This window comes from Panicum virgatum, chromosome 3N (assembly GCF_016808335.1).
Source record: "Panicum virgatum strain AP13 chromosome 3N, P.virgatum_v5, whole genome shotgun sequence".
Lineage (NCBI taxonomy): Eukaryota > Viridiplantae > Streptophyta > Magnoliopsida > Poales > Poaceae > Panicum > Panicum virgatum.
Window position 1 is genome coordinate 18,024,216 of NC_053147.1, and position 23,484 is coordinate 18,047,699.

At 46.9% G+C, this 23,484-nt stretch overlaps 4 protein-coding genes and 2 non-coding genes across 8 annotated transcripts; 4 read left to right on the top strand and 2 right to left on the bottom strand.

The window, feature by feature from the left end:
- The first annotated feature begins 3,037 nt into the window (after positions 1-3,037).
- On the top strand, positions 3,038-5,539 carry LOC120664774. The gene is made up of 3 exons (XM_039944109.1): positions 3,038-3,309; positions 4,830-4,912; positions 5,302-5,539. The coding sequence occupies exons 1-3, from the start codon at positions 3,231-3,233 to the stop codon at positions 5,332-5,334; spliced, it is 195 nt and encodes a 64-aa protein (XP_039800043.1). The 5' UTR covers positions 3,038-3,230; the 3' UTR covers positions 5,335-5,539.
- A 325-nt stretch (positions 5,540-5,864) lies between these two features.
- On the top strand, positions 5,865-7,947 carry LOC120664772 (60S ribosomal protein L28-1-like). Its single transcript, XM_039944108.1, has 4 exons — positions 5,865-6,019; positions 6,534-6,691; positions 6,802-6,968; positions 7,614-7,947. The coding sequence occupies exons 2-4, from the start codon at positions 6,544-6,546 to the stop codon at positions 7,737-7,739; spliced, it is 441 nt and encodes a 146-aa protein (XP_039800042.1). The 5' UTR covers positions 5,865-6,019; positions 6,534-6,543; the 3' UTR covers positions 7,740-7,947.
- Positions 7,098-7,188, top strand: LOC120668239. The gene has a single exon (XR_005672336.1). It is a non-coding gene; the product is annotated as a small nucleolar RNA R24 (small nucleolar RNA).
- On the top strand, positions 7,362-7,453 carry LOC120668240. Its single transcript, XR_005672337.1, has one exon. It is a non-coding gene; the product is annotated as a small nucleolar RNA R24 (small nucleolar RNA).
- Positions 7,948-9,475: 1,528 nt separating the features above from the next.
- On the bottom strand, positions 9,476-10,993 carry LOC120664775 (jacalin-related lectin 19-like). 3 transcript variants are annotated; one of them, XM_039944110.1, is made up of 3 exons: positions 10,861-10,993; positions 10,447-10,674; positions 9,476-10,312 (listed from the first exon to the last, which is right to left on the bottom strand). In XM_039944110.1, exons 1-3 carry the CDS (start codon positions 10,861-10,863, stop codon positions 9,914-9,916), a joined length of 630 nt encoding a protein of 209 aa, XP_039800044.1. In that variant the 5' UTR covers positions 10,864-10,993; the 3' UTR covers positions 9,476-9,913. The 3 variants fall into 3 exon arrangements, with proteins under 3 accessions (XP_039800044.1, XP_039800045.1, XP_039800046.1); XM_039944111.1 differs by having other exon boundaries at positions 10,447-10,671; positions 10,861-10,987; XM_039944112.1 differs by having other exon boundaries at positions 10,447-10,668; positions 10,861-10,979.
- Positions 10,994-15,018: 4,025 nt separating this feature from the next.
- LOC120664777 lies at positions 15,019-23,248 on the bottom strand. Its single transcript, XM_039944113.1, has 5 exons — positions 22,862-23,248; positions 21,199-21,467; positions 16,771-17,071; positions 15,813-15,890; positions 15,019-15,701 (listed from the first exon to the last, which is right to left on the bottom strand). Exons 2-5 carry the CDS (start codon positions 21,453-21,455, stop codon positions 15,651-15,653), a joined length of 687 nt encoding a protein of 228 aa, XP_039800047.1. The 5' UTR covers positions 21,456-21,467; positions 22,862-23,248; the 3' UTR covers positions 15,019-15,650.
- Between the last annotated feature and the right edge of the window lie 236 nt (positions 23,249-23,484).

Consider the following 23,484-nt stretch of genomic DNA (forward strand, 5'->3'; position numbering starts at 1 on the left):
ATAGGACACAAGAAAATCGACGAAACCATACTAGGCACCTGGACAGAAGTGTCGCAGGGCGCGGTGATGTATGTACCTGCAAGAAAGAATCTGCAGCCTGTATCGGTTTCACGGCCATTTCAAATCGATTCTTCGTTGCTTCATACGTCTGTGTGTGGTGTTTCTGAGCGCTTACTTCAACTTCCTGCATGACGTAAAACTGTGTGTAAGCTGCGGACGCGCGCCGAGTAAGGAAGCCTACAGCAACAGCGGCTAGTGTAGAATTGCAGATCAGAATTTCACAATTGATAAAATAAAAACATCACCGCTAACATCCAGGAACACTGCACGTCTGCATCGGCCGGCTTGGATGGGACGAGACGCCACTTGCCTGCCGGCTTTGCCGCCCCCAGCCCGGCCAACACCGGAGAGCCCTGCTCCGTTGCAGCACCTGCCCTGGTCTCCGTCCAGATTCCAGACCTCCGGGCACCGCCACCGCCGCTCGACGCGGCTCACCTTGACGTGCTCTACCGGTGCCATCGTTGAATGAACCGCGATGCATGCATTTCCCAGTTCCCTCTGTTATCCTTCGCATTAACGTCTCCGCGGACACGCCATCTCGCCTAGTTAACTGGTGAGAACCAGGGTTCAAAATTTCGGTGAAATTTCGGCGAAATTTCGGTATTTTTTTCGTTTTCGGTAGTTACCGGGAAGTGAAATTTCGGTAAATTTCGTTTCAAAATTTAAAAATTCAAAAAAATTTGTAAAAAAATATGTAAAAAATATGATAAAAAACTAGGTGTTTTTCTAAGCAAATAGGACTAGAACACACTCAAATCTAAGATCATTTGCTAGGCTAAAATTAACATTTGAAATCATAATTTGAATGACTTGTTATTTCATGTGCAAAAATTTGTTTTCCCCCTCGACTTCAACTTGACTTTGGTTTATCATGATATTGGTGAGGTACCTATTCAATTTCATATGCATACCTACAACTAGGATGATGATCCATCGCCGGCCCGGGTGGACTATACTCTCGTCAGTAGACTAGTAGATCTGGTTTCCTCGTGCTGTCCAATTAGGCTCGTCGTCAATCTTGCTTCGCTTTTGCCTTTTGCATCTGCTTTTATATTATCATCTAGCAGCTCTTTTCTTTTGTATGTAGCGGTGAGATCGAATGAGATGGCAGCTAAAGCCCTCTGTCTGCTGTAGTCTATTATTCTTAACCAGGCCCTCGATCTGGCTCTTCTTCTAGCTTTGTAGCCGGTAACTGTGGAGACTTGGGAGTTTTTTTTTTTTGAAGTTGTGGCCATTGCTGATACGTGTTAAATTCCATTGGCAACTGCAGATTAAGTCAGTTGTGGCCTTTGATCTGCCCCCACTTCGTGGAAGAAAGCTTTGCATTGCAATAGTAGGTCGGTGAATGTAACCTTATTCCAGTGAATTTCCTCCGACGCCATTCCAGTCCCGAGGATAAGAAGAGAAGGTCAAATTCTTGCATCCACAGCATGCATGTGACCAAAATCTTAGGCCACAAGAGAATTGTCACCATCTATAGAGCAGGGAAAAACTTTCCGTTGGAAAACTGCCGGAAAACACACCTTTCAGAATGCTTTAACAATTCTCTATACAAATTGAATCAAACAAAAAATTCAAACACTATCACATGAATTGATAACCAATTCAAATCATGTTTGTCCTGGATTTAAAACAACTTTCAATTGGATCAACTAATGTCCCTAAAAATTTATAGGAATATCCGCCATAACAAGAATAATAAAAGTCCAGTTGAGGCCTAAGAGAGAAAATGAAAGTTGTCACATGAAATGACAAGATTTTTAATTGGTAGTTTTTGAAATAATTAAATAACTTTCAAACCATTGCTCAAATGAAAAAGTTCCTGAAACAAAAGTTGTAGATCTCGAAAAACTGAACAAAGTTGGTATTCAAAAGTTTTTCATTTGACCTCGGGAACAGTACGAAAATCACAACGGACATCATTTTCCGGTCGAAATCACCGAAATTTCGGTCGAAATCACCGAAATTTCGGTCGGAATTCACCGAAATTTCGTTTTTTGAATTTGAATTCTCTTTCCGTTCGGAATTAGCGAAATTCGGCGAAATTTCGGCCGAAATTTCGTTTCCGGTAAATGGCGGGATTCGGAAAAAAAACGAAAAGGTAAACCCTGGTGAGAACTGAGAAGAAAGACGTGGCGATGTACGAAAGGTGGTAAATGGCTTTAAAATTTGCATTGGATAATCTAAAGGTTGGATTTTAATCTTATACAATTTTGAATTAAAAATATATAAAGATGAAGTTGGACTGTAAAGAGACTATTAGGATCATAAACCGTTACCACCTCTACAGCTAGCAACTTTTCCACAACCTGATCCTTTTTTCTTTTTTCTTTTTTGAACTCTCCCGTAGCATGCTTGCGTTAACGCCTGGCTGCAGAAGCTATGTACTATATGGTTCTGACTCTGAATTTCGAATTCCCAATGACCGCAAACCCCCGGACGGATAACGAATGGCATGCTCATTGTGCTACTTCCGAACCAACAATCCATGCGCGTAATTAAAGCACGAATACAGAAGAATCTCGATCTCTCACAAACAGTCAAACAGAAAACGCGAAGCGATGCTTCCAGGGGCGCGATCAGCACTAACCTGATAATCGAGGTGGATGGTTGCATGCTTCATTATCGCTTGCTCTCCCCGGCGACGGAAGCGTCGTCGTCGGCCGACGGCTTCGACCAGATGGTGGCCGCATGGGAGGAGGCTCGGGAGAGGAAATGGTAGGCCCGGCCACGAGCACGAAGCAAGGACGACGAGGTGATGAGAAGAGAGGAGAGGAATTGTGGCCGTGCGGTGCAAGACATGCGAGAAGCGGAGAAGGGATCAAGAAGGGAGAGAGAGCGAGGGAGGGGCATCCACGGTAGATTCGCTGTTCCCGGCAAAATATTCCCGCGCGCGAGCGGATATTCCCACTGGCAACGCTGAATATGCCGCGTCCCAGTTCTTCTTTCTTCCTCTCAATTCCTTGCTACTTGGGCCCCGGCCCAACTAGACCTGAGCTCCACCAATCTGGGCTTTCGCTAGGAACCCAGTCAGTGTGGAGCGTGCTCGGGAAACGGCGTGGGCCAACAGCAGCAAGCAGATCGCAGAGCCGCCACCGCGCCACCGGCGACGACGGGAAGAGGGGAGGGCACGAAGGCGGAGAGGGGCAGCGGGAGCAGCAGCGGCAGCCATGGGCGTGATGGAGAAGCTCAAGATCTTCGTGGTGAAGGAGCCCGTCGTCGCCGCGTCTTGCCTCATCGCCGGATTCGGTACGCGCCCCATCCCTTCGGCCCCGCTCTGGCCCAAACCCTAGCAGATGCACTCGCGCCCGTCAGACATGGGGACGCAGGCTCCCGTGCTGTTGCTATGCCCTACGTCGTGGCTTCAGGGACTCCGTTTGGCTCGGTGTGGGTACACCGGGGGGGATTGATTTCTAGGGGCTGACCTGCTGGGGCTGACAGACGTCCGGTGACCTTTTCACTTGTTACAATTCGTTAGATCCAGGATCCAAATCTCTAGCATCTGGGGTGACCTTTGTCAGCGCTGTGAGTGTGTGACACAAAATTCAGCTACCAGCTACCACAAGCTATACTTTTCCCTGTTCAAAAAGATGACAAATTGAGTTAAATGGTACTGAATAGGCAATGGATAATATTGTCACGCCGTTGTCCAGTTCAATGTGTGCTTGTATGGACATTTCCTTTAGGTTTCTACCTTTCCTTGTTCAATACATATGTTTTGGTAGTACTTGATGTCCATCGCCAACTTGACTGAACATGTTCTATGTGCTGCACTGATAAGGGGTTACAATGGTCTTCATCTCACGTCAAATTTTGTTGTTCACCATTATTCAGAGTCATGTTAAGAATCTAATGTCTGCTTTTCTTGCGGATGTAGATTGCATTAGCCTGTCTGCTCGGAGCTTCAGTAATGTTAAGAAAGATTGATTTTGCAAACAAAGATGTCTCTACAGATAATAACAATGAACTCTAGAAATTGGCTGATGCATGCAGTTTGTTTAGCCTCCCACATGACATGAATTGCTGTGTGACTGGTGGGCCGTGGGGATAGTGCCTTAGGCCTTACTAAACTCATGTGGATTCATTCTCTTGCATAATAGAAAAAAAAATATTTATTCAAGTTTACAATTTTTGCAGAATGGATACTCATGATTATTTTCTGAGAAAAGGGACTGTATCTAAAACTTTACATGATTGAGATACATCTTTGGTGTTGTGTGCTAGAAAAGATTGGCTGCATATATTGCACTTAACCTTTTCAACCCCATTGTGCTATCGGTTGATTTCCTGACTTGATCCACGTTGATTAAGTTGTAGTATTGTCCTTGCTAGCTATGGTTGCATTTAAACATATGGTGCTTCTTAGGTTGGCATTTCTTTTTGTTGCAAATGGATTAATTTGCTGGCAATTAAAGAACTATGCAGTAGGCGTTCAATTTTTCTCTAGTAGATTCTTCCCACAAAGTGTCAAGCCAAAAGTGGTCAGGTTGAAAGCAAACTGTGTCAAGGTCCATTTCAACATCTATCAAGTTGACATAGAACACATAACATCACATGTTGCTAGTATCAGTAGGAGACAAGTAGATGAGAAGTGGTGTTACATACTTTGACTGTTTGACATATCAGAAAGAGATCAGTTTTTTTTTCACCCGTGAATTCGCATTGGAGCAAACTTGTTTCCTGTGATTTTTCAGATGTGCCTGCTGAGTCTATGGAATTATTGATTGGAGTGCTTCTGTCTTGGCTGACCTTATAATTTGCAATTTCAGGTCTCTTTCTTCCAGCGGTTGTTCGGCCAATCTTGGATTCATGGGAAACTGCAGAAAAAGTTCCTCCACCTCCTCTAAATGAAGTATGCGATTTCCTCCATTTTTGGGTTGTTCTGTGTGATGCTTTCAGGGTCAAACAATTAACACCTTTTCCATTCAATTTCCCAACTGAGAATATTTATTTTGTACAATCCAATTCTTATCAAATGAACTTCCTTGTCATATTTAATTAGAAAAAACTCCCAATTTTGTCACCCCAAGCCAACTTGGCTAAAAATATTGCCAGAAAATGAGTCCTAAATACATTACTGATATCTCCGAGTAAATCGCAGAGAGCGTCTGTTTAAACTTTGTGTTGCATAATTGCATCCTGGTGTTGTCAAACCTTTAGAATCACCTAGGCTGTTTACATGCTGTTATCCTGTCACTCAAAATGTTTGAGCCTGCGTTTAATCATCTGTCACTTCTGCAGGTGGTTGCAGGTGTCACCGGCAAGAATAAGTAGTGAACTTGCATGTTTTCTCTTGTCAATGTTGTCCCACATTTTCTTCCCCATGTTTTCTTGTGACCAGATTGTACCAGGGGCGCAGTCTTGAACTCTAGATGATATCGGCGAAATAATCGTTGTACCTGAACCTCATCATACTGCAATGTGATTTTGGAAATTTTCCTTCTCAAGAGGTCGGCAGAATGTCAGTACGTTTTGGATTGTGTTCATCATAAGCCATATTTCTTGGTGGATCAGTCTGGATTCCATTTCAATAAACAGAAGCGCCCTTGCGGCCGCACGGCCTACCTGTGACCTTGTAATGTCAGCATGGCGTGAGCGTGTGTAAACTCCTGTGCCGTGTGACTTCGACTGCGTTTGTGCCTGGTGCTTCCACGGTGCCGCGCGGCTCTGGATGGTGTGGTGTTCTACCAGTCCGAAGGCCGAGCCGGGCACAGCGGCGGCAACCGGCGAGACCGCGCGTGGGCCGTGTGGCGTGAGACGAGCGCAGGTACCCGATGGTTTGACCCGTGCAGCCCACATGTACATGTCCAGCCCAAATAAGCCCACGATGCACCAAACCTAGGGTTTACGAGCACGCCCCCTGTATAAAAGAAGCGAGGCTCCGAGCCGCCCCGGACTCCCGCAGCCGCCACCCCCACACCGGACCGGAGCGAGGCGACGCCGCTGCACCTCATCTCCGGTAAGTGGAGATCGCCCTGTCATGGCAAGCGATAATGATTTGTTAGCTCCAGCAGCGTCTGCTCCTCTCTGTTCCGTCGTTAGGTTTGCGCAGTTCGAATTGTTGCTGATTTAACAGTCGCCTTCGTGCTTGTTCTATGTATGTCACCATTCAAAGTGATTTGTATGATCCTGCTGCGAAATTGTTGGGCTTGGTGTGCCCGATTCGTTCGTTGGTTAGAAGTTTCTGTAGCCTCCTTGCGTCGTGGTTTCGACTCGTTGTGTTGAGGTTGACTGCAATCTGATCCTTCTCCCTGTTAGATCCGGTATCAACCTAGCCCGTAGGTATAGGCATATCGTTGGAAAAATTGATGACAATGTTCCGCTCTTGCTAGAAATTCTAGACTTAGCTTCCTTTTGCAATCGAGTTCACTTCTCCGCGGGTGACCAGATGATTAGTTTTTCCCCTTGTGTGTTTCCTGATGTTGCAGCTTGGTTAAGGAGTCTCACACTAGGCAGTTGATTTGGTTATGTAGGTGAAGGGAAATGGCGACGGTTTCAGGGGATCTGATCTGGCAGATTGTGAGGAAGAACAACTCCTTCCTGGTGAAGCAGTTTGGCAACGGCAATGCCAAGGTGCAGTTCACCAAGGAGCCCAACAACCTCTACAACGTGCACTCCTACAAGCACTCTGGTAGGCTGCTGTTGCTCAGTTTCTGAGATGTCCTGCATGCATAACACATTGTGGGATCTTTGCAATAATTAATAAATAAATAAGTGTGACTGCCTGTGGCTTGCTGTTAGGTTTGGCGAACAAGAAGACCGTGACAATCCAGCCGGCAGCTGGAAAGGACTCGGCTGTGGTTCTCTCGACGACCAAGACCAAGAAGCAGAACATGCCTGCGAAGATCAACCACAAGTCTGTGATGCGCAAGGATTTCCGCAAGATGGCCAAGGCTGTGAAGAACCAGGTACTACTAGCACATGAAAATGCATGTCTCTGTTAATTTGATAATGCCATTAATACTATATCCTGTAATGCACATAGCTCTTTGCTGTATGGATTGGATATTGTTTTTGTATATTTTTACTTTTATTTTTTTGCTGTGATGAGCCATAACAAGTAAGAAGGCCAACTGATCAACTGGTTCTTCGATGAAATATAGCTGATACGCTTGGCTTCTGAGCTGAATATTGGTTCTTTGTTTCAGACAATTCCTGTTAATTTTGTACGCTGTTTATTTTGAAATTTTTGTGTTTGTTTGAAATATGAGTTTTCTTTTTTTTTTTGTTATATGATGATATGTGTGTCTTTTGTTAGATGGAATCTGTTTTCTATGTTTGGTTTCATTCTTACCCTATGTGTAGCAGTGATGAGCTATAACTTGTAAGAAGACCAACTGATAAATTGGTTCTTCGATGAAATATAAGCTGATACGCTTGGCTTCTGAGCTAAACCTGCAGATTACCTAGTCTTGTATGATTGAGAGTTGCATATCTTTAGAATGAAGACTATTAATTAATATGCGGTTTCTTCACTCTGATTACCAATTCTCGTTTACTTGTTGATATCATATGATCAGAACATTCTAATTTGCATTGTGTTTAACGTGCAGGTTAGCGATAACTACTACAGGCCTGACCTGACCAAGCCGGCCCTCGCAAGGCTGAGCTCAGTGTACCGCAGCCTCCAGGTTGCCAAGTCTGGTGTCAAGAAGAAGAACCGGCAGCCGACGCACTAAGCTTGTGTTTTGTTGAGGGGCCTTTTGGTGCTCTTAGTCCCAGATTATTATCTATGTCGCAACAGTTTTGAGACTTGAAGTGAAGACTTGTTAGAACTAGAGAAACCATGTTAAAGCTGCTGCTGTGTGTCGTTCCATAATCACAAATTGCTTGGCACTTAATGATTGCTACTTTTTCTGCAAACTTGCTCATCATGTTACGTTTTCAGATTTTGTTCTCTACTTCTCTCCCAGGTCCATCGAGTGGACTGGTATAGTGGTATCACGTTTCTGGTACTTGGTGCAGCTAGGCTAGCTGTGTCGCTGAGCATCATTTTGACTATGCTTTCCATTGGCTTTGCCATATGTATAGTTCGGCGCTGCAAATCCGTTTCTTTGCTACAGTTACTTTGCTAGTAGCTACCGATGTGCGATATTTGTGTTTCTTTGTAAGTCTTGCGAGTCTGCACATGTGGTAAAGCTCGTCAGCCACGCTATATTCATATGCCTCCTGGAATGCTGCTACCGTTTGCCAAACTTTTGCGCCTGCGCGAGTTTGTCAACACAGGGTTGGGAAGAAACTGCCATAGTCTGCGTCGTTAGCGACGTCCTTCGTCCTCATTTCCATCAAGTTTCGCTTCAGCATTGACCAAAAAGTATATTTTCTTCATTTATCTGTCGTGGCACTGCAGCAACACCATCCCTGTGTCCTCGGGAGGGCCGGAGGGGCTTCTTGCGGCTCTAGCTGCAGAGCCGCCGTCTTGAGTGCCTCAAGCGTCTCCCTGTCATCCTCCATTTGTAGCTCGGCCCAGAAGCAAATTAATAAACTTGCAACACAAGATCGAATCATCATCTTTCCTAGAACTTTTAAACAGCCCAGCAAATAGCAGACAGGATAACCATATGGAACTTACCCCCACCACACATGTATATATTAACTCAAGTCCAGAACTGTTCAAAGAAGTTCGGTCTGCATGGCGTCCACACATGTGCTGAGTGGTTTCATTTTTTGAGCACAAGACACACTTTACAGCTCGCTGCCAGTTCTTCCCACTCAAATTATCCTTAGTCAGGATTGCATTTTGCCAAATCAGCCACATAAAAATCTTGACTTTCAAAGGATTTTTTGCTTTCCAATTTTCTTATTGGGGGCTTCAGTTTCATCTCTGCACAACTGTGCATACATAGATTTGACCGATGGATTTATCACCCTCATTAGGGAGGGCAAAAGAGTTTAAGCCATGATACAACCTTCTCAACTGGATTCGAGCTCCTTCATCCAACCACCTCCTAAAAGTAGGCCTCCAGTTCATACTTGCCATAAAGTGTATAGAGCAGTTTTGTTTATTGCAAATATCATAAGATCACCAAATTTATCCTTGAGGGAAACTGATCCACACCAGGATCAGTTTGCTTTTCATTCCCAACCAACATTGCTCTCCCTTTGAAGTAAAGCTCTTTGACATTAATCAAGTCATTCCAAACAGCTGAATTGCTGGGCTTGTGCTTCAATCGAGATATATCTATACCTACTTATTTCTAAAGCACGTAACTTTTCCAAGTAAATTATTGGTTTAGTCTGCTTGTGTCATTGACAGATGGGTCTTTGTCCATCCCGAATGTGAGTCGGTCTAGTCTTCCATCCACGACTCGATCACACAGATCCATACAAATTAACGCACGAACAACTATACATATTCATACAAATTAACGCACGGACAACTATACATATCCAATACTTATACCAACCTTGTCCGTAGCAATGCACGAGTATATTTGCCATAATATAAAGCTGGTTCACATACTTTCTCTCCACAATTTCCAGCCAAATACCTTCTCCGGCACAACCACTTACAGAGAAGACTAAGATTCATCTTGCTGAGATCATGACTACCTAACTGTCTTTTCTTCTAAGTCTACAAATTTTACACCACTTTATCAACTTATATTTTTTTTCTCTTAGTATCTCCCCCCTTACCGAGCATACTAAGGTTCATCTTTTTGAGGTCATGAATATCTAGAACCCCCCCCCCCCCCCCCTTCTTTCTAGGTCTCACTACCAGAAGGGTTTTTTTTAATGGTTCTGTCCATTCTTTTATAAATAATTTTTAGGAAGAAGGTACATAGACATACAGTAAGTAGGGATTCTACTCAGACAAGGCCATGGTTTCAATCCTCACAGGTGACAGCAGCCGCTACGTCTTGTGAGTTATCTGGGCGTTGCCGTTCAGCTTTTCACCCGGCTCTTGCTGCTGCTGCTGCTGCTGCTGCTGAGGCCCGATCCGGTGCATCACTGCCCGGTAGGCCGAGAGCCCGATCTTCTGCACCCTGTCGTACATCCTCTCCAGGCGCAGCGCCGCGACGTACAGGCCGACGGCGTCGAGCTGCCAGCCGCTCCTTCCGTAGAACCCGACGATGACGCCTCCGTCCACCGGGAACGTGAACGGCGTGCCCTCCGCCGCGCCGAACGGCCCGTACGCCCTCTGGCTGCTCCGGAACGCCAGCGACCGGATCACCGGCGAGCCGCCGTGCGCGATCGGCGAGTAGTTCCCGCTCACGGCCGTCAGGTACTCGTCCGGGAAGCTCAGCTTGATCTGCGTGCGTGGGCACAACACATCCAGCCAACAAACTCAGCAGCAGAGCCAGCAGTGTACTGTCATGCTTGGGGGTGAACGGTCACACATGTGAGCGCGACCAGCCAAGTGATGGTTGCAGATGCTGTACGTGCCTGAGTGGTGTGTTTGTCGCCGGCGCCTCCGTGTCGCTCGCCGGGGACGGCCAGGCCGTCCTTGTCGTACTCCACGCTGATGCTGTCGATGCACCGGTCGTAGGACACGGTGATGCTGCGGATGCCGGAGTGGCCGCCGTCGTCCCACGGGTGCCCCCCGGAGCCGCCCCATGGGCCAACCTTCATGAGCTTCTTGGACACAACCATCTTCCTCAGAGGTTGCTGCTGCTGACAAAAAATGTGCAGTTTAGTGTTCGGAGATGGTGTGTACGTGTTTCAAAGCAGGTTATGTTAGTCTGAACATAGGCACAAAGAGATGTGCAGGAAATACGTGAAAATCCAGACGATTCCTATCTGCAAAAAAAAAATGAAAAGCAAATTTAATGGAATGCGAGGGCAGTCCATTTTGTGTACCATGCTTGCTTCCAGAGATTTGCAGAGGTACACAAGTGGTAAGATTAGGAACTAAAGTTTCTTCAAGGGCAAGTGTACTTTGTAGATGGAAGAAATTGCACAACAAACCAAAAGGTCTAAACTCTTTTAAAGAGGCAGCAGGATGTGGGGGATGACTGGGGACAAGAATTAGATGCCCCAAGGGATCAGTATACTGCTTTCTAGAAAGATAAGCATATTGCACAAGAGCATTTTGTTCTTCAGCACGAAGTCTCATGAAGAATCTTGAAATTATGGGTAATTTACTGTTCAATTTTAGCATGCCACTGAAAAGAATCTTTGTATTTGTCGGTACCCCAGGACTGGGGTACCCCCTCCTGCTGTGTCTAGGCAAGGGTCTCGTAGTTATCCTTAGCTACGCCTTGACGGCCGAGCAGCCGGACCCCCTGTGGTCCGGAGCCCTACTCTCCCGGCAAATGGCCCCGGACCCGCTCCCCGCTCGGGGAGGGTCCGGTGACGCCACGTGTCCAGGAAGGAGGTAGCCCTCCGCCGAAACCGCTGGGGCCCCGGACCTCGCCGGGTCCCGGACCCCCATATACTATCCGGACCCCTCAGCGGGTGGAACCGACACCCCGCCTGGGTCCGGAGCCGCCACGTGACCACAGGTGCGGGCACGCGCACGGTACTGCTTGGCTTCCACTGGAAGACTCGTCTACCTACCGCATTCAATACTGTAGACGGAAGTGTGCCTTGCCACAGCAGAGCCCAAGGCGGCTTTTGCCAGGTTGCATTGTTGGGCGCGTGTTACCAAGGCGCATAGTACAGTCGCTGGCACCGTCCACAGTCTACTATGCCAGTTGGACACGACGGCTCGGCTTCGCCCGTTATGACGCCTACACGGTAGACCCAGCAGTCTACGCCGCAAGCTACATTGCTCTAACGGGCGCCTCGCCGATGGGACAAATAAGGACTCCCCTCGGTCAGAGAGTCTACAGGGGCGATGAAGCATATCCGAGAAGAGATCCTCACCCGCTGTAGCTCCATTGAAGTTTCCTGTGCAATATACTATACATCCACGTTAGACCCACCTGTCGGGGTCTAACGACTGTGTACGCATCCCCTTGCTCTATAAAAGGGAGACGCCCGTTAGGAAAGGACTCAAGCCCCAGCTGGGCAGAGGATAGACTCATTCATACTAAGAGCAATTCATCTCACAGTGGATGTAGGGTATTACGCTCCGACGGCTTGAACCACTCTAAATCCGTGTGTTCTTGCGCTCTTGCCCCCAAGCTAGATCGGCGTAATTGCCTTGCGCTTCCCCGACTACTTCCCCTCGGGGAATAGGCGGGTGCGTTCCGCCACCCGGCTGTGGGTACCCCAAAAGCCCACGACAGTATTTATTGAGCAACTGTCTGTGAAGTTGCCTTCAAGAAAAAGGGAAGTACAACAGTTACACTGCTGCCTGAAACTTTAAGCTCACAAGGTTTTGTACTTCTACATCAGATGGTGACTCAGAGTCTTTGGTCCAGCCACGCCGTGTCAATGAGGACAGACATGAAAGATATAGGTTGTCTGATAGATGATCATGAAACTGGAGAATAGGATGCCATGGAGCTGACAGCATCATTGGCATGGGGGAATGATTCATTTGGCTTATTTTTGCTGAAGTTTCTTTTGCGCACAAGTGCCTATTCCATTGAACAAAGCAGGAGAAAACACAAAACAGGCTTTCCAGGGAGACTCGTTGAAGAATTCGTATTTTTCTTTTCTTATCATGGCCAAACCTAACGGATTTGTTGTCAGAATCTTTGATAAATTGTAGCCATAATCATCTTGATTAAATCACCCAAACTTGTATATATATGAAATGTAACAAGTCCATGTCAAGTTTGCAACAGTCCATAAGGCAGTGTTGTGACGTGTCCAATAATCATTGTGGAGAACTAGTTGGGTGCCACTGAACCAACAGGACACGAGAATCTTAGCTGACAGCGTCCATATAAAGTCCAAAAGAGGCCAATAATACACACAGCTAATCCTTGTATAATTATTGGAACTTCATATATTATCAGAACAAAATATTCCAGAGCTGTGCAGAACAATGAAGTAGATAAGAGGCAGCTGTCATTTTCTGAGGCTTCATGTACATGCTCCACCTCATTTGCAGTAATTATGGTACCTGTGGCTTCAAGTAAATACCTGTATGTGACAGGCCATCTAACATTCACTTTTCATTTGCACTGTCAGTAGCTAAAATTGCCCATCTTTTGTGACATCCTGCCGTCTATCTGCTGTACTTTCACATTCTAGAGGCAGACTTTGCTGTGCAGGCAATGCTACCGTTACAAATTTCATCATTAATTCGCCAAGAATCAAATAAGCAGTTTGACAGCCAAATCCTCTTGTCCAAAGGATACCCTGTGCATGCATTGGTATCATCAAACCAGACTGTATCGCAACCTAAAGCTCTGCTGATCTGTGCTTTTGCTGGAGATATCAAGAACTAATCAATTCCTCTGATGAGGTGTATTGTTGTCTGCTCTCCAGATCATCATGCCCTTTTCTTGCATTGGCTGCCAAAGAGTGTTAAAAATTCTTTAAACCAACCTCCAAATTTTGAACTACCATATACAATATTAGAAATATGCTAACCGTTGCTTGATTTGTGCAGTTGAAAAAACAGCAAGTCTCCTATCTTTAGGCTAATCATGGGGGCTGCAACTAATTTATGAGCTGGCTGATGGAAATCGGCCAGACTGTGAATTAAACGTGGGGCCCAAACCTTCTCTCCACGCACCTATAAAACAGGCTCGCTCGCCTTCTCTGACCTCTCACAAGTCGTTGCATTTCCCTACAAGCTCACAGCGCAAAGCCAGCTCGTGCAAACCTACCTCTGTTAGCTTCACACCTTCACAGCGTCATGGCCTCCAAGATCTTGTACGTCGCCGTCGTCGCGGCCGTCGCCGTGTCCTCCTTCGCCGGCGTCGCCTTCGCGGCCGACGCCCCGGCGCCGAGCCCCACCTCCGGCGCGGCGGCCGTCTCCTCGTCGCTCGTGGCCTCCGTCCTCTGCCCGGCCGTGGCGCTCCTCCTCGGCAACCTGCGCCACTGAGCCCTCGGTGGATCGTCGTGGACGGAAGCTGCTGCCAATACATGCTTGCCATGCGTTGCATGATATCTTTTACCTGCTTGCTTTGTTTCCTGACCAGTGTTTCTTACTACCGATCGAACCGCATGGAATTTTATTCATTCAGTGATTCAGACCATTTCTGTATCGAACCGCATGGAATTTTATTTCAGAAATTCAGACCATTTCTGTAGCAGCGTTGATTCCGTGTGTCAATTATCATGTGTGCCCAGATTCTGATGACATTTTTCGAGCATTTGAGAGACTGAATTGTCGTCTGATGATGAGGAAATGTGTTGGTTTCTTTGTGAATTCCACCTCCAACCCCAAGCTATGGCCTGTGACTTTTTCTTTACAAAGTCGAAAGGCAGGTACGCACGTATCGGCTTTTGAGTATTTGCATCTCATTCGCAGAGGAAAGCGAAGCTTTAGTTGAGATAAAAAAAAGGGGGGACAAAGCGTAAAACTAAAGCAGGTTAACAAAGCAGCTCCCTCTGCTGTAAAGCAGCTACACGCGAAAATAATGCAACCACCCAAATCTATCATTTTACTTTTGTTCTGTTCGTCCGATCACCGAGTTCCTTTGCTGCTCTTCAGCTGATCATTGATGGCGACGGCTGTTTGCAGCTGATCGTCGATCGAATTCATGTGGCAATCCATATGTTTTGCTTGCCTTTTCCCGTTTCTCCGAAGAGTTTCTTTTAAAAAAATATATGTGGGAAACAGCAACAACAACAACGCGTGCTTGTTAATGCTAGCCTTGCTCGTCGCAGTCCGACGGCGCGCCCAAGGCAAGGGCGACCCGCACGCAACGCACAGCGAACGGCGGCTCGGCCGGCCGCTCCTCGCTCGCCACGCACCGCGCTCCCGCGCGCGCCTCTGCCGTTTCCAAACGTGGAAGGAACTTGTCTCGGCGGCGAGCGAAGGCAAGTGCCACGCCGCGCCCCGCTCGGTCAGGACCCAGGACCCTGGGGCACACGCTTGAAGGGGTGAGGGGAGGCGCGACACACCCTGCGGGTGGCAGGGATCACATGCGCATTCTCAACAGAAACCAGTGGAACTGTAATAAAAATTAAAAATCACTGAAAACTTCCTATTTTTACAGAAGAGGTCCCCATTCCCCCATCATTTATGTTGCCTGATCAACTGACAATTGACACTGTCTCATGCTCCAGACTGAATATACACTGAACAGTTACAGCACCAGGAGGTAAAAAAAAGAGGGAAAAAAGGAGTTCCTGAAGGCCCTTTCAGATTCATATGAAGTTTATTGTCAGAACTTGGCAAATTACGCGTGCACCTGGACTGCTCCCGGGATTACTTTGGCTTTTGACAACGGAAGATTTAGTCGGCCGTTACTAACATGAGGGGCTTGCAAAAATGCGCTGCTGCTTTACAAGAGGAAGTAAATCGTAGCTAATGTTCACAGTAACAAAAGCAGCCTTGTAAAAGTTCCTGCTCCTGCAGCCCCTCTGTGTTGCTCTTTGCAAATTCTGGCATTTCTCTCTTCCTCGATTTCATCAAGTTCTTTTGGAAGACATTGATCTCCAGTAGCAATCGCGAGAAATGGTGAACTGACCAATCATTCGATCAGAACGCTTTTGCCGTCAATCTTCATCTGTTGGATTTGGATCTGTGCTGGCCTTCTTTCTAATACTCACCTTCTCACGTTCAGTGTTACTCTTTTTTATTCTGAGTCGCTGTCCATATCGTGCATAGCTTTCAATCCCCTGGGGCGCTGCAAAATCAGGTAAAATATCAGGTGACTGAATTCCTTCATGAGTATGATATAGGATTTGTAGTGGCGAGCTGCAGTCTGAAGTTGATATCAACATTCGAGTCCACCCACCTTCTTGGAAACCTTCTTCTCTCGGACTTCATATCTTTCCAGAGTCAAGTCACAAAGCCACGTTCCCGGGCAGACAAACTGCGAAGGATGAAGAAAATTCAGGCAGGAATAACAGAATGATGACATTTCTAATATGCACCTCAAGATAAACATATGCGGAAAATAGTAGACATCAAAGTTTTCTTAGGCTTAGTTCCAACTTCCAAGCATGCTTGACCAAAATAAATAGCACAGTAATATATTGGAGATGGAAATAAACTGAGATAGGAAAACAAATACGGCTCAATAGCCACTGCATATATTAGCTAATTAGTACAACAATTGCATTGGTCTCAAGACATCAAGACTAGCAAATTAGTTCTGTCGTTTGAAATAAGGGTGCTTTCTGATAGTACTTAGTAGGGACCAACGGTGTCAGAGCAACTCATCAAGCATTGAGGGGACACCCAGGGAGCATCAGTTTTTAAACAAAATTATTTGCTTCGGACAGAAGCATGCTGTGGTGTTATAGATGCTTCTGGCAAGCAAATTAAATCTCCAGGTATAAGAAAGGAGGTATCCATCGAATGCTATTTTATTTGCAGGCCTCCTATGGGTCAAGGGGCAACGCAGACAGCGTGCACAGAGGTGGCCCATGTGACCTGATGCCCAGTATGGCTATATCTATTAAATATTGCGTATCCAAAATGATTTACAGCCCTGGTAGATCCTTGCATTCCAGGGATGACCTATAGTTTGGAGTTGATTATTGTTCTTTTAAACATGGACAGAAAGTAGATAACTGCTGTCTCCTAGTATTTTGAAATTTTGAGTTAGGAATATCTCCACAAGCAATGTATTCTTATTTATTATCCGTTCCTGTGGACTATATAGAATCCTATGCGCATTGATGTGGACTGAACACAATCAAACTGAAAATAAATTGTTAAAATTGAAAGTTAATATGCGAGGGTCATACATTGACAGTTCTCTGGATGACTTTGGCTCTTTTCTTGGGTCTTTGAGGCAGCTTGGATCCTTTGAAAACCAGAAAATCCTCTTCCTTTTCCCTGTTTGACAGGGCGATTGCAAACTTTGGCCAGATGGATCCCTCACTCCCTGATGAAGAGCCTTTCTTGTCATCTGGAAAGGTCTGTGGAACTCCGTTGTTGTTGCTACCTCTACCAGCGTGTTCCCTGTCTGGTGAAGCAACCATGTGGATGCTGTTGTGCTGCTGTTGCTGCGCTGGCGATTTCATGGTTGCAAACTCTTCTGAGTTCCTACAAATTCAGTAACAACATATAGATTAGAAAAGATTCAGAAGAATGCCTGATTAGTTTCAATCTATCAAGCAACAAGCATCCTGTTGCTCATATGTAAGGCCTAGCAAAAAGATAAGGGATACACAACACAACGAACAGAATCACCCATGTTCTAATAATGGAAATGTCCATGAACCTAACTTCAAGATATATTGATTCGAATACGATTCAATGACACCATGCATGCTTTTCACAATTTTTTTTAGGAAAGTAGGATGCGTATAATGTGGTCGATGTATTGCATTGAGCCTCTAGGACGAATATATAGGAGTATATGGCTTGTAGGGCAAGTAGCCTCTCCTAGAGATACAACAACAACATAGCTTTTTTTCCCAAGCAAGTTGGGGTAGGCTAGAGATGAAACTCGAAAGAAATAAGTTCAAGGTTCAGGCACATTGATAGCTAGTCTCCAAGCGCTCCTATCTAAAACTATCTCTTTAGAGATATTCCAATCCTTAAGGTCTCTCTTAACCGACTCATCCCACGTCAGTTTAGGTCTACCTCTACCCCTCTTTACATTATCGACCCGCTCAAGAACCCCATTACGCACCGGCGCCTCAGGAGGCCTTCGTTGGACATGTCCAAACCATCTCAGCCGATGCTGGGTAAATTTCTCCTCAATTGGTGCCACTCCGACCCTATCCCGAATAACATCGTTCCGGACTCTATCCCTCCTTGTGTGCCCGCAAAACCACCGCAACATCCGCATCTCTGCTACACTCAGTTGCTGGACATGTCGCCTTTTTGTAGGCCAACATTCAGCACCGTATAGCATCGCCGGACGAATTGCTGTCCTATAGAATTTGTCTTTTAGCTTTTGTGGCACCCTCTTGTCACAAAGGTTGCCAGAAGCTTGCCGCCATTTCAACCAGCCAGCTGAAATTCTATGCCTAACATCTTCATCAATGTCGCCATCCTTTTGTAGCCTCTCCTAGAGATAAGGAAGGTTATTCCGGGATTACAATCAATCCTAAACTAACCATATCCGGAGCTGCCTAATATACTCTAACATCTCCCCGCAGTCGTAGCGGTAGCAACACGAACGGTCAGACTAGAGAACAATGGAGACGTATCGCCCCTGCAATCGGAACGCCGGTGCGAAAGCTTTGACTGGAGACTCATGCAGGTGATAGCCCTTTAGTGCCGTAGTAGCCGAAGTCGAGGTGGACGTGGTCGAAGCCGTGGAGGGGGAGCGGGTCGAAGCGTCGTCGAGGTGCTCGAGTACACAAACTCAGCAGCTTCTTGCCAAAGACAGCAGCAGGACGGTGCAGCGGATGACGATGGTAGACGGCGCGGTTTGCGACTTAGGTCATGCTCAGAACAAGGGTGGCGACAGCGCAGTTTGCAGCAAGTGTCGCGTTCAGATCAGGGGTGGCGACGACGTCTTCCTTCAGGAACATTGGCGGCGATGTCCGCGCGAGAACGGCTGGAGGCGCAGAGGCGGATCGAGTGCCTGCTTGACGAAGACCGGCGGCGAGTGGCGCCATCGCCTGAAAAGACGACGACACCGGTAGGATGGCTTGATCACGAACATCGTTGCTGCAGCCTGGAGGGCGCAGCAACAACCTCGTCCTTCGGGAGTGTCGACGATGAACGGCGACGAACGGCAGGGCAACGCAAACCCGATAACGAATCGGGAAAAACCTAAAAAATCACACAGCAGCAGGAGGACCATGGGTACATCTTGGGTGCACCTAGCGATTAGCCCCTCCCTCACCCTCATCCTTATCTCCCCATGCAAGAGAGAAAGGCAGGCAGGGCAGAGCAAAACAGCGGCACCCGATGGCGGCCACCTACGCGGAAGCAGCGGCCCCCACGGCGGCGCCGGGCGGTCTCGTTGACGCCGGTGGCCCCACGCGTAGCGGCCCTGGACGCGGGCGTCCACCCGCGCGGAGGGGTGCGGCCCGCATCCACGCGCTCGGCGGCAGCCACCCGCGAGGAGGCAGCGGCGCCCACCGCGCGCCCGGCGGCTGGCCCCACGCGGAGCGGTACTAGATGCTGGCGGCGCCTGCCCGCGCGGAGGGGGCGGCCTGCATCCACGCGCTCGGCGGCAGCCACCCGCGAGGAGGCAGCGACGCCCACCGCGCACTCGGCGGCTGGCCCCACGTGGAGCGGCCCTGGATGCTGGCAGTGCCTGCCTGCGCGGAGGGGACGGCGGCGACGGATCCTAGCGGCGAAGTAGGTCTCCTTGCTGTGCTGGATGACGACAGGCACGATGGATCTTAGGGATCTCCGTCGGGCATCCTACGAGGGCGCTGCCCCCGGCGGAGATCGATCTCCCCGGGGGCGGCGCGACGGCAGCGGAAGCGGAAGCCTAGGTCGAAACCCTAACTCGTGATACCATGTAGGAAAATAGGATGCGTATAATGTGGCCGATGTATTGCATTGAGCCTCTAGGGCAAATATATAAGAGTACATGGCTTGGAGGGCAAGTAGCCTCTCCTAGAAATAATGAAGGTTATTCCGGGATTACAATCAATCCTAAACTAACCATATCCGGAGTTGCCTAATATACTCCAACATTTTTGTATTTTTTAAATGAAAATGAGACATGGATTACGCAATATGGATTTATAGCAGTTTTGCGGTCTGCTGGCACGAAAGAGGGACATTCCAATGGTTACATTTCAAAAAATGATAATCGAATGCTAGATGTTTAACACTCTTGAAATTAACTTCAACAGATTATTAAAATTCTGAAATAGGGAGAAGGCAAAAAATCATGATTCACCTCCAACTTAGGGGAAAGGGGCAGTATAGAAGGCAAAAACTTCCACCAATTACCTATGTCAACGCTTCATTCTGTCCAGGCAAGAAACTATGAATTCAAGGAGAAGAGGGGAAGGGAGAGCAATGAATGAGCGAGTCCTCACCATCCACTTTACGTGTGGTGGTGACTGATTTGAGATAAATTTGGTGTTTCTTCTGAATCCAAAATTAGTCAAAAAAATATAGTTCATATGATGTGACCTCAGAGTCCAAAGATAGCCATAGATGAAGGCACCAAAGTACTGAACATTTAGCCATCAAAGAACATCTATCATAGTGCTGATAAGCCTTTTTTAAGAGACAATGCTGATAATCTCTTGACACCAGTCTCATCTCGTAGCTCTTTTTTCATAAATAGTTCCAGTACAGCAAAATCACGGATCAGTTTGGGAAAAGTGTACCAGCAAAAAGGACAGGTAAGTCATGTGATGCAGAAAGCAAACTGAAAAGTAAGCTAGAATTCCTGAAAATTTAGAGAATAAATTCAAATACAGATAATTCAGCTGGATTAATCAAAGATGGAGACATACTAATTTGCTGGTCCTCAAACTCCAGATACCAACTCAACTTGAATGATACCGAAACAAGACTAGATAAATCAAACTACACTTTATTTCAGTGTTAGTAACTAAAATCAGGCTCTCTGTTGTAAGCATTAGCTTCTTTCAGTCTTATAGGAACTAAATTTGAGTGACGCGAGGAACCAACCAATACACAGTTTAACGAGACAGATTAGTACTCCCCCGATAATATAAATCAAGATTCAAACAGGATAAAGAACTAGAAAAACCTAGCATGTAGCATCCACATACCGAATTCGGCAATATTGGACATGGACTATTCCATACTTCAGGAAGAAAATAAAGCTGGACCAATCAACACCATAAGCCAATCAATGCCCATCATGCAATCGTGCTTCCCCAACAGAACCAAAAACTTCACTGCTTTGCCTAACATGCAGGCCCCTCTACAAAAAAGGGGGCAAGTCTGCTATTTTCAGTTCTTCAGGAAAAAGACAGACCACATCTTCGTATTATTATGTGTCCACCGTTCGTTCAAATTGAATTTCTCTTCAAATCAAAACTAAACCAGCTCAGGCTTCTGCTCTTCTGATCGATGGACGATGGCACGTGCCCAAGACGACATAACGTGACAGCCAGTTGTTGCTATAACAGTTTACCCAATAGCCCCAAAATGGGCACTAGTTTAACCAGTAGCCACCAAACCAAAGCAATCATTCAGAGAGCACACGCAACTCGCACATCGACACCAAGATCGATAAAAAAAAATTCAGAGAAGAGAACAAAGGCACGGACCTGAGGACGCGGTGATGAGCATGGCCGGTTGGGTGGTGCTGCGCGGCCGCTACTGCTGCCGCTGCGGCGGCGCGGCGCTGGCCGATGGCGGCCTTCTCGGCGGCTGCGGTGGCGGCGGCCTCGACGTCGCGACGTTGCACCTTGACGCAGCGCAGGCGCTTCCGGTTGCCCCACTGCAACAGCAGGTCGCGCTCCGCCGCGGTGCCACCGCGCGAGGAGCCCCGCGTGTGGTAGTGGTTTCTCCCCTCTTTCTCCATTTTCCCGACGGGCTGAAATTCCAGTGTACAGAAGGGATGAGGTCACAGTGAAACTGGAGTAATGATAACGTAAATTGAACGAAAAAAATGCTGGAAAAAAAAATCAAAACTCAGATCAGTTGATAGATAAAAGAATCTCAAAGATCAGAGAAGTCGTCCAATATAATTATCTGCATGGATTTATGCAAAACCAAATAAAGGAGGAGAAATTGGAAGGCAGGAGATTGGTTGAATTGGGATGAGTCGTCAAGACATGGATAAATCTCTGTTTAATTTCTTCTCATTTCACAAAAAAAAAGAATTCTTACTTCAAAAGACTTTTGGAAAGGGATAAGTGATTCCACTGACCGATCAATTTCTGTGATAAAGGGGATGACCACTGAAAATCTGAAATCTAACTCAACTTTAACCGACTGATCAAATCAACAAAGGGAAAGCGGGGGAAAATGGTGAGCTTGTTTCTGGGAAAGAAATTGGTGAGCTACTGGTTTTCTGATTGAACCCATGTCAAACCAGGAAAAGCTAAAATAAATCAAATTGGAATAAAAATATAATTCAGATAAATGGAACTCATTTACTCAAGACTAATTTTGAAGAAAACAAGCAATCAATCAAATCTAAAATCTGGGCACTGTGCTGTATTGTACCCAATTTTTCGTTATTGCAAATTCAACAATTTGAGACAGCGACAAAAAATCAGCATAAGTACAAGAAAGACATAAGAAGGGGAAAAGAGACTGAAATGTGCAAACTTTACGGTTGTAGGATATAGAACGCCATCAGAAAACAGGGGAAAACGGAGGAGATCCAAAACAACAACCGAACACCTCCTGGTTCCGGCTCCTCATCCAACCGCCCCACCGAGGAACACCAAATGAAACAATTAAAGGAATCCCACCTCGCAGACCAGCAGCAAAAAGATTGTTCAGTAAAATCGTTCGATCCGAATCAGTTTAACTCCCAAGTTCCAAACACGGGAATCAAAAGTCAAAACAGCTCAGATTGCGCTCGATCGTAGCGCAAACTGATTCAGGTCATGCCGAAATGCAGCTCCGGGAGATTTGAATTCAAATAATCCACTTCAGATATCCCCACACTTCATGAGGGATCTCGCAAGCACAGAACCAGAGGAATCCCAGCACAGGAAGAAAAGCGCAGGCAGAATAAGAATCCCAGCAAGAAAAAAAGGGGGCGGTCGTTCCGATCAATTAACCACCCATGAAGAACCTTACAAATCGAGAATTCAAACAAATCACAAGTAGCAACTCGCAAAAATTCAAAGGTAAACTTGCCATCGGAGTGCGAACCTCCCAGCTCCAATCCGCGCCAAAATTACCGCTGGAAACAGCAACAATCGGGGGAAAGAGCAAAGGAACCGCAGTTCGGCGAACTGGGAGGAGCAGTACCTGAAAACACCGCGCGCGCCTCCGCGCCCTCCAATTCACCTTCCGGGACTAGCAATTCTCCGCTCCTCTTCTCCACCAGGAGAAATACAGATCAAGCAGAGGAATGGATTCTTCGAGGCAGAGGTTTCGCGGTAAACGGAATCGGAGGAAATTCCGGACGCCCCTGTGCCCGTGTTCCTCCCTCCTCGTCCTCTCTGGAAGCCAGGTGCGGAGGGAGAAGGAGGCCTTGGCATTTTATATGCTCCTCCGTTCTCCCCCCGCTCCTGACCCCTCGGGGACTCCACTCCAGAACCGGATCCTATCAGCGCAGCGACGGGCCACGCCCAGCCGTTGATCTCCAGGTGGACTGCCTGGATCGTCCCAGCTCGTCACTCTTCCCTGATGTGAAATTCCCAGTTTTCTTTTTTCTTTTTGATTGCCCCAGTTTTCTTTTTAGAGGCCCTGTGAAATGTCCAGCACTCCAGCTGTTACGCGAGCGACCCTGATATGCCATGCCTTGGGCCGGGCCAGTGTCTAGTGGGCCAGCCCAATCACTTGCTTTGACGCTTTGACCAGGCTGAATAACGTTGACCGCGGCCCAGTTTTCCAATGAAACGTAATGCAAAAGATGATGCTTAAATCCT

Excerpts from the sequence above, each read along its gene's own strand:
- LOC120664775 (XM_039944110.1), bottom strand. Across the intron at positions 10,313-10,446 it reads GCGACAAACACACCACTCAG|ATCAAGCTGAGCTTCCCGGA; the intron begins GCACGTACAGCA and ends CCACGCACGCAG.
- LOC120664774 (XM_039944109.1), top strand. The coding sequence starts at position 3,231 with ATGGGCGTGATGGAGAAGCTCAAGATCTTCGTGGTGAAGGAGCCCGTC. Across the intron at positions 3,310-4,829 it reads TTGCCTCATCGCCGGATTCG|GTCTCTTTCTTCCAGCGGTT; the intron begins GTACGCGCCCCA and ends TTGCAATTTCAG. Across the intron at positions 4,913-5,301 it reads CTCCACCTCCTCTAAATGAA|GTGGTTGCAGGTGTCACCGG; the intron begins GTATGCGATTTC and ends TCACTTCTGCAG.
- LOC120664777 (XM_039944113.1), bottom strand. The coding sequence starts at position 21,455 with ATGGAGAAAGAGGGGAGAAACCACTACCACACGCGGGGCTCCTCGCGC. Across the intron at positions 15,891-16,770 it reads TCATCCAGAGAACTGTCAAT|TTTGTCTGCCCGGGAACGTG; the intron begins GTATGACCCTCG and ends CATCCTTCGCAG. Across the intron at positions 15,702-15,812 it reads AGAAGAAGGTTTCCAAGAAG|CGCCCCAGGGGATTGAAAGC; the intron begins GTGGGTGGACTC and ends CTGATTTTGCAG.
- LOC120664772 (XM_039944108.1), top strand. The coding sequence starts at position 6,544 with ATGGCGACGGTTTCAGGGGATCTGATCTGGCAGATTGTGAGGAAGAAC. Across the intron at positions 6,692-6,801 it reads GCACTCCTACAAGCACTCTG|GTTTGGCGAACAAGAAGACC; the intron begins GTAGGCTGCTGT and ends GCTTGCTGTTAG. Across the intron at positions 6,969-7,613 it reads CCAAGGCTGTGAAGAACCAG|GTTAGCGATAACTACTACAG; the intron begins GTACTACTAGCA and ends TTTAACGTGCAG.